Source organism: Bubalus bubalis, chromosome 4 (assembly GCF_019923935.1).
Source record: "Bubalus bubalis isolate 160015118507 breed Murrah chromosome 4, NDDB_SH_1, whole genome shotgun sequence".
In the NCBI taxonomy this organism is placed as follows: Eukaryota; Metazoa; Chordata; class Mammalia; order Artiodactyla; family Bovidae; genus Bubalus; species Bubalus bubalis.
In genome coordinates this window covers 109,842,028-109,851,417 of record NC_059160.1, presented here as the reverse complement: position 1 = coordinate 109,851,417, position 9,390 = coordinate 109,842,028, and the positions used below count along the sequence as shown (strand labels likewise).

Below are 9,390 nucleotides of genomic sequence, written 5' to 3'. Positions count from 1 at the left end.
CCGATTAAATTATAATTCATCAGGAACAGTCTGGTGACTGTCTATCTAAATCAAATCTCCTGTAATACCCTCTTATTCATTTGTTCATACTTTCAGAAATATTTTTTAAATGCCTGTTTTGTTCCAAGAATTAGTCTAGACCTTCAGAGACACAATCTAACATGTAGGTTGGCATTTATGTATGTGTGTGTGTGTGTGTGTGTATATATATATAATATATAAATAGATTTGGAGTAATTGCTCAATCTTTTTTTATTGATATGAAGGCAGAATAAAAACCTTTATAGATCTTTGGTATAAATGTTGATGTAAAGTGGAAATGAAAATAGAATTAGGCCTGCTTATGGTGGATTTTCAGTGTCAAACTAGGATTTATAGGAGATATCAGTTTAAAATAAGGAAGGCTGTACAAACTAATAGAGTGCTCTGGAATCAATTTTTTAAAAAGCCCCTCAAGATTTTGAGTTTGCCTTTGTGTGTTTAAGAACAGGTTAGATAAGTAGAGACTGGTCATTTGTTAGTGGAAAGTTGTATTACTTTTCTATTGTAGGTCATGAATTATCACAAACTTAGTGATTTAAAAAACAACACCCACCCATTTATTAGAGAACAGTTCTGTAGGTCAGAGTCCTACTGGTGTGCTATGCCTGGATTCTCAGAGTCTCACAAAGTCTCAGAAGGTCAAATCAAGCTTCCATGGGGTGAGTGCTCATGTGGGGTGAAGGTTCTCTTCCAAGCTACTATGGTTGTGGCAGAATACGCTTTCTTACAGTTGTGGAACTAAGATCCCCAATTCCTGGCTGGCTTTTGGCCAAGGACTGTCTTTAGCTCCTAGAGAGGTCCTGAATTCTTTGTCAGGTGGTCCCTTCCTTCTTCAAAGCCAGTAGTTGGGAAATATTCATACATTGAATCTAATCTCTTGCTTAAAATACTTCCTCTTTGGTAACTAGCCCTGCCCCCACCCCCCCCAAAAAAAACACCTCTCTGCTTTTAAAGGATTTGTTATAAAATCAGGGCCCTTGGATAATCTCTATTTTAATACATATTGTTTTAGTCTTTATTTTTAGAGTATTTATTTACTTATTTGCCTATTCCAGGTCTTAGTTGTGACATGTGGGGTCTAGTTTCCCGACCAGGGATTGAACCCAAGTCCTTTGCATTGGGAGAGCAGGGTCTTAGCCACTGGACCACCAGGGAAGTCCCCTCTCCTTATTTTAAAGTAAACCGATTTGGATTCTTAATTATAGCTGGAAATTTTTTTTTGCATCAGCGCCTATATCAGTGTTTGGTTGAAAAACTGGAAGAAGGCATAGAAGAAGGAGAAAGTGAAGTCACTCAGTTGTGTCCAACTCTTTGCCACCCCATGGACTGCAGCCTACCAGGCTCCTCCATCCATGGGACTTTCCAGGCAAGAATACTGAAGTGGGCTTCCATTTCCTTCTCCAGGGGATCTTTCCCACTCAGGGATCAAACCTGGGTCTCCTGCATTGCAGGCAGATGCTTTGCTGTCTGAGCTACCAGGGAAGCCTGGAAGAAGGCATATGTACTGAAATTCTTAGGGAGATCTGCCTCCATAAAGGTCAGACGTAAAAAGACAGGTTGACAGAGATCATCTCTGAGCTGCCATCAAATTCTGATTCTGTGATCTTCTGATTCATCTGCCTGTTCTATGGATTCTACCACCAAAATAGATCTAAAAATTCACTTCTTTCCTATTGCTACCATCTTATTTCTTCTTTGCTGAACAAATCAAATGGTCTATGAATTTGTCCCTTTACCTATTTGCGAGTATGACTGGATTTGAAAAGATGTACTTCTGAACATCTCATTCTGACAGCTTGATACAGCTTTCTATTGCTTGACAAGCGATCTATAATCTTGTGATGTAGTATGTCCCCAGACTCTCTTTGTTATTGCCAATGTGAATTATAAGCCATAGTGAACTTGATTTGGGTCACATTACCCTCCTCTCCTTGAATCTCTGCCTTTATAGTTAGTGAAATCTTCTCTGTTCATATGCAGCCTTTCCTCTTAAAATTTTTTCTGAACCCCCAAATCAGTCAGGTTTCTCTGCTCTGTGTTAGATTAGTTTGATATGGAATTTAGAAAGATGGTAACAATAACCCTGTGTACGAGACAGCAAAAGAGACACTGATGTATAGAACAGTCTTATGGACTCTGTTGGAGAGGGAGAGGGTGGGAAGATTTGGGAGAATGGCATTGAAACATGTAAAATATCATGTATGAAATGAGTTGCCAGTCCAGGTTCGATGCACGATACTGGATGCTTGGGGCTGGTGCACTGGGACGACCCAGAGGGATGGACTGGGGAGGGAGGAGGGAGGAGGGTTCAGGATGGGGAACACGTGTATACCTGTGGCGGATTCATTTTGATATTTGGCAAAACTAATACAGTTATGTAAAGTTTAAAAATAAAATAAAATTAAAAAAAAAAAAAGAAATGTATCTTATCATGAAGTGCTCTGAATTAAAATTTAGTGGCTGAAGGATTTCAATAAATAATGGAAATTCTACTTTTTAGCCAATTATGAACTTCTTTTTTCCTTATTTTTAAGGAAAAGGTACATTTCCTTAAAAATAACTTTTTCTCTAATTGCTCTTATACATAACTAAACATACAAGAGGGCATGTGCTGTAAATAGTCTAGTAAGTGTTCTGTTTGTAAGGCTACTTTTTTAGAGGTTAATGTTTGATTAAATACAGCAAGATATGATAAAACATATTAAATATTTGAAAACAGGCTAATTGTATATGATCATATAGCTTTAAGTAATCTACTATTTGTTTTCTATTGCATTAGACTATTTCTTCTCTTCCAGTTTCATGTGTGTGTACTCAGTTGCTCAGCCGCGTCCAACTCGGCTATCCCATGGACTCTAGCCTGCCAGGCTCCTCTGTCCATGGGATTTCCAAGGCAAGAATCCTGGAGTTGGTTGCCATATCCTTCTCCAGATCTTCCTGATCCAGAGCTCAAACCCATGTCTTCTGTGTCTCCTGCATTGGCGGGTGGATTCTTTTCTAATGAACCACCTGGGAAACCCCTTTTCAGATTTAGGCAATATGAAGATATAATCTATAGGTCTGTAAAACAAATAGAAATAAATATCAAATTTTAGGCTATGCCTGTACAGGATGATATCAACTATTCCAGTTTGTATCTTTTAAAAAAAAAAAAAACTTTTTTGACTTTTATTTGACTCGACCAAATTGATTTGCTGTTTTTGAGCCATGGAAATAGAGTTGTGATGTACTATTATTGGATGAGACAATTCAATCCAGAATGATTTGGCTATTTATTAAATTTTTTAATGTTGATATAGCTCTTTGTGGTATTGACTTGTGTAATACAATTAATATTCACATTAAAAAAATTGCAGATAATGCTGAAAAAATTTAAGAGAACATTCAAATTTTTTAACTCAAGTCCAAACCTCTCTACAGAACTCCAGACTCCTGCATACATCTATTATTTGACCTCTTCTGGGTATTGATAGGCAATTCAAAGTTAACATGCTCAAAAGAAATCCTTAGTCTTGCTCTGCACCATCTACTTCTTGTACAGTCATCCCTTTCTTGGTGAATAGTGACTTTATGTTTCTTTTTGCACCTGAGGACCTTAGAGCTTTCCTCTACTCCTCTCTCTCTCTTATACCTCATATGTCACATGTCAGCAAATCATCAGCTGTCCTTCAGAATATATTCAGAATCTGAATACTTCATTTCTGCTGCTTCAGTTCTGCTGCAGGCCATCATGATGTCTTATGCGGACACTGCAATTGCTAACTAATTATTCTGTTTTCACCCTCTCTCCCTTGTCCATTCTAAACAAAACAGCTAGAGTGATTCTGTGAAAATGTATGTTAGAACTTGCCAGTCCAGGTTCGATGCACGATACTGGATGCTTGGGGCTGGTGCACTGGGACGACCCAGAGGGATGGAATGGGGAGGGAGGAGGGAGGAGGGTTCAGGATGGGGTACACATGTATACCAGTGGCGGATTCATTTTGATATTTGGCAAAACTAATACAATTATGTAAAGTTTAAAAATAAAAAAAAAAAACAACTCATAATTACTCCTGCTCAAGTGAGTCATACCAATGTTCTACACTTGGTCATATACAATCAAGTCTTCAGTGTTTCTTTTCAGATCTCACCTCCTACTAGCCCACTGGCCTCTTTTTTATTCTTCAAATATTACCAGGCATGATTCCAGCCTAGGAGTGCCGTCATGCATTTGCCTCTGCTGGGAATGTTCTTCCTCAAAATATGCACATGGTTAGCTTCCTTGCCTTCATCAGGAACTTCATGTCTCCTCATCAGTGAGGCTTTCTCTCTGACTACTCCGCTTAAAATTTCGCTATCCTTGGGAACTCTTCTTCCCTTTCTTATTTTTTTCCATAACAGTAATCATCATGCAGGCTTCCCTGGTGACTCAGTGGTAAAGAATCCTCCTGCCAATGCAGGAGATATGGGTTTGATCTCTGGGTCAGGAAGATCTCCTGGAGAAGGACACAGCAACCCACTCTAGTATTCTTCCCTAGGAAATCCCATGGGCAGAGGAGCCTGGTGGGCTGCAGTCCATGGGGTCGCAAAGAGTTGGATACAACTTAGAGACTGAGCACACACTCATGCAATCATCATGCAAAATACTGTATGTTTTGTTGGGCTTCTTGGGGGTATTTACTGAAATCAGAATACGATATGTTTAGGAATGAATGAGTTTTTAATGAATAATTTTCTAACTCATTTATTTTTTAATTTTATCTTTAATGCATACATTAACATAATGTTTTATGAATAGTGTAATTTTCATACAAATCATTGGTATCATTCCTATCTCAGCCTTCTGAGCGAAGGTCCTTGCATATATGCAAGGGCAGGCATGGCTAAAGAAAGTGCCGCATCACTGAAGTCATTGTTCTTTTATATTTCCCACTATAATACACTTAAATTTCTTGTCTAATAAGTGGCTACTTCTTGAAAACAAAACATAAGCCTGGGTATTTTGATTTCCTAACACCAACCCCAGAGCCTGACACGTAGTATGCATATAGCAAACCAGTAGATAATGTGAAATCTGATAATGATCCCAAGTAGGACAATATGATTGTAGATGATACCTTATTCTGTGTGTAAATGTCAGTGTGGTTGATGATGTTCTAGAAAGAGTTTTACTAATTTTAAATATGTGCAACATAAAATAAAAATTACCCAATTGTATAAATTATTAATTCAGTCACTAATGTTTCTTTATTTTATAATCAGCATTTACTGTAAGATGTGCTTATATCTATCTAGTCATTTAAATATGTCTTTCTTGGGAATTGAATAGCAAAACTCAGACCATACCTCTGAAAATACATAGGATTATATAAGCATGCAATTTTCCTTTGTACCAGTGTTTATATAAGGAACTAAAGTAAGTTTTTATAAGCAACTTGTGAGTAAATTTGGGAGCAAAATTAGGAATAAAAATATCACAATTGTTTTGTCCCCTAACCCTTAGGATTCTAAGGTTGCTCTCTGAAGCCTCACCGTAAGTTTCTGCTCATTAAATGTGGGCATATTAATCTAAGGGCAGTTGTAATAAGAGATCACCACTACGTGCATAGTAAAAAAATATTTTTAAATCCTGTTTCTTCATCCCATTTACACAGTGTTCAGTAATTCTAATTGTTTTCATTTTTTCCCTTTAATTTGTAGTTCCCAGTGTTCCTATGAATATTGCCTTTTCTAATGTTCAGTCAACTAGTGCCACATTGACATGGATGAGACCTGACAGTATCTTTGGCTACTTCCAAAACTACAAGATTACCACTCAACTTCGAGCTAAAAAATGCAGAGAATGGGACTCTGAAGCCTGTGTTGAACATCAAAAAATTCAGTACCTCTATGAAGCTGACCTAACTGAAGAGACAGTATATGGATTGAAGAAATTTAGATGGTATAGATTCCAAGTGGCTGCCAGTACCAATGCTGGCTATGGCAATGCTTCAAATTGGATATCTACCCAAACCCTGCCTGGTCGTAAGTATTGTCCTGTGTATGTATGTAGATATTAATTTTGGATTCAAGAAAAAGCTCTTTAAGTGTTTTTCCATAGGAGTCATTCAGAATATAGGTAAAGATTGCTCTTGTTACTTTAGTTGTATATTTTAAAATTAACTGGTTGCCCTACTTGCTTAAATAACATCATCACCATCATAGCATTTAATTTTTATTGAATTGAATGCTAATGGGAAGTTCAGTTTCAGCCATTATTAGGGCTTTTCTCAAACTGCAGAATTGTATCAAGGTCATAGAGTCTTACATTGCAACAAAGCATTATGGTCTTCTCTGTGGTCTCCCATCAGGCTGTACTGATGGCCACTGAGTACCCTTTGGCTTTGCCTACATTTTCCCTTCATACCTGGAAGCTCTGCTGCTTTTAAGTCAGGCTTTACCACCTTGTCAGTGATTGTAGGCTTATGCGCGCACGTGCGTGCGTACACACACACACACACACACATTTATACACAGGCACATGGAGTTTCATTGATGCTATTGTAGATCTTTATAAATAGTGAAATAAACTTTGATCCAGAGCTTTTATTTTTTTGGGGGGTCACTAAATGTGTCTCTTGTTACTATTCCCAAGGGTACCTAGAATAATGTTTGTATAGTAAATATTCAATGAATGTTTGTTAATGCAATTAAGCATTTGTGGTAGAATCCAGACAACTCAGCCTTCAGTACGATTGTCCACCCTCTCCTCTGTGGCACTCGGACTCCGTTTCTGTAAGGTCTGCCCACTGGCTTTTCTCTTACCTCTCTGATAGCTCTTTCTCAGTTTCCTTTGCTTATTCTCTCTCTTTCTCATTTTTCTAATCTAAATGTTGGAGTGTTCAAAGATACACAGTTGGCCCTTTTCTTTATCAATGCATAATACCTAGGAGATCTTACCTTAAGAGACTTTATCCTGTCCTATGGCTTTAAAGTCTCCTTATATAGTGATCATTCTCAAATATCTATTTTTAGGTCTGACTGCTCCCTAGAATCCGATCAGTATATGTACCTGATGAACTGACATCATTGGGCAGATGTGTGTAATATCCTCTCAAAATTAATGTGATCTAAACACTAAGCCTTCTCAGCATCCAAATGTAGAAAATGAGAATCTTGCACTGTTCTTTTCCTCCTCTACTCTGCTAATGACTTATTTTTACCATACTGTCTAAACACATCCCTCCTTTTGCATTACTATTAGTCCTGTCCTTCTTTACTGCTCCCACTGCCTTAACCTAACTGACCTCCTTGGCTTTCATACTCATCTTTTAAAATGTAAATCAGATGATGTCACTTCCTTGTATAAAGCTTTTCAATGAATCTCCGTTGCTCTTGGAATACAATTCAAATTTCTTAATATGTTTAACAAAGCCCTTATGTGACTTGACTCTTACCTAACTCTCTAACCTCATCCATTATCATTTCCCCATTACTCATTATCCTCCACTCATAATGGATAATTTTTGTGTTGCTTGAACACACTGAAGTCCTAGAACTTGGGGCTTTGCATGCCCTGTTCCTTTGCATCGGAATGCTTTTCTGTGTCCATCTTTGCATGAGCAGCTTTTTATAATGTATACTTCTGCTGAATGATTCCTACTCAGAATGAATTTCCCTGACCACCCAATCTAAAACAGCCACACAGTGTATTTCAAGAATATCATCTTAATGAAAATTTATAATTACCCGATCATTTTTATTTTTATGTATTTGCTTATTTTTAGATTTTGTCTTGATCATTACTATTTCCTTGTTGCCTAGAATGGTACCTGGCAACAGGAGGCACTCCATAAATATCTCCTGAAGGAGTTAAACTTGATTGAATAAGCTAAAATGGATGAGGGAGCAGGAACTGTTTTCCAAAGCAGGGAATAGAGAGGATGACAGAGCCATAACAAAGAAAAGGAAAATATGGGAAAAAATCAAGTTCAAGCTGTTTAGTCAATAAGTATAGTTATGTTTACTCTGTTAACTTTGAGAAGAAATAACTCTTACAATCTAAGTGACTAGAAAACAGAAAGAAACAGATGCTTAGAGATTAGAACATAGGTAAAGTGAGGGATTTTAGTTGTTTCAGCCAATAACAATAATTAGAATTACAAGTGAGAGAATGGAACACTGAATTAATACATGTTAAAATCACAGGGACAACTGTTACTGAAGACATCATACAGGTACCATAATGAATGGAGCAGACTGCTGATGTAAGGTGATTGAGAGAGGTGAACACCATGGCAAATTAACAAAAGGTGCTGTCTATGGGGCAGCCTCTACTCAGCCCTGGCTGATTACTGTCTTACAGAGAAGTCATGCTATTAGAATGTAGGACGTGTTCAGAGAAATAGGAAAGCTAAATTTTTTATGGTGAAAATACTCAACTTCTTGTTGTAACAAGTTGTTTTAAATTTAAAAACTTTCAGTTTTTCAAACCAGACATGTCAGTAGTCCAAATCTGGCCTGTGGGCAACTAATTTGCTATCTTTGGTTAAAATGGGCTTCCCTGGTGGCTCAGATAGTAAAGGATCTGCCTGCAATGCAGGAGACCTGAGTTTGATCCCTGGGCTGGGAAGATTCCCTGGAGAAGGGAATGGCTACCCACTCCAGTATTCTTGTCTGGAGAATCCCATGGACAGAGGAGCCTGGTGGGCTCCATAGGTTGCAAAGAGTCGGGCAAGACTGGGTGACTCACATTTCACATTACTTACTTGGGTTAAAATAGACCGTATCCCTGTATATCTGCTGCCACTGAGGCTTCCTGCCCTCCTCCTCCTGAGCATCTCCCTTGGATAGTAGCTGCTTCTTCCTCCTACAGCGAGCCAGGAATTGGAGTTTGTAAATGCCTCATCTCCTTGAGCACTCTAGACAGGGTGGTGGTAGATGTTCGGTTAGCACTAAATGACTTACCTGATCAATTCAAAAGCTGGTAAAGGAAACTAGGAAGTTGGATTTTTACAGAATCCCACATTCTTTTTTTTTTTAAGTTACACACTTAAACATTTTTTTAATTTTTATAATTTTATGTATTTACTTATTTTTGGCTGTGCTGGGTCTTCATTGCCATGCAGGTTTTTTCCTCTAGTTGCAGCAAGCAGGGCCTGCTCTCTGGTTGTGGTGCGGGGGCTTCTGGTTGCGGCGGCTCCTCTGTTGCGCAGCGCAGGCTCTGGGGCATGCAGGCTTCGGTGGGTGTGGCTCATAGGCTCAGTAGTTGCGGCTCCTGGGCGCTAGAGCACATTCAATAGATGTGGCGAATGGGCTGGGTTGCTCTGGGATTTTCCTGGATCAGGGATCGAACCTGTGTCTCCTGCATTGACAGGTGAGAATCCC

The 9,390-nt window shown here is 38.4% G+C and overlaps 1 protein-coding gene across 2 annotated transcripts in view; it reads left to right on the top strand.

The window, feature by feature from the left end:
- The window catches only part of PTPRQ (protein tyrosine phosphatase receptor type Q), a 283,288-nt gene that overhangs the window by 166,129 nt on the left and 107,769 nt on the right, over window positions 1-9,390 (top strand). For both annotated transcript variants that reach the window (XM_025284400.3, XM_044941897.2), the window contains exon 34: window positions 5,725-6,048. In XM_025284400.3, coding sequence (XP_025140185.3) covers window positions 5,725-6,048 — 324 coding nt within the window. The remainder of the gene's footprint in view (window positions 1-5,724; window positions 6,049-9,390) is intronic.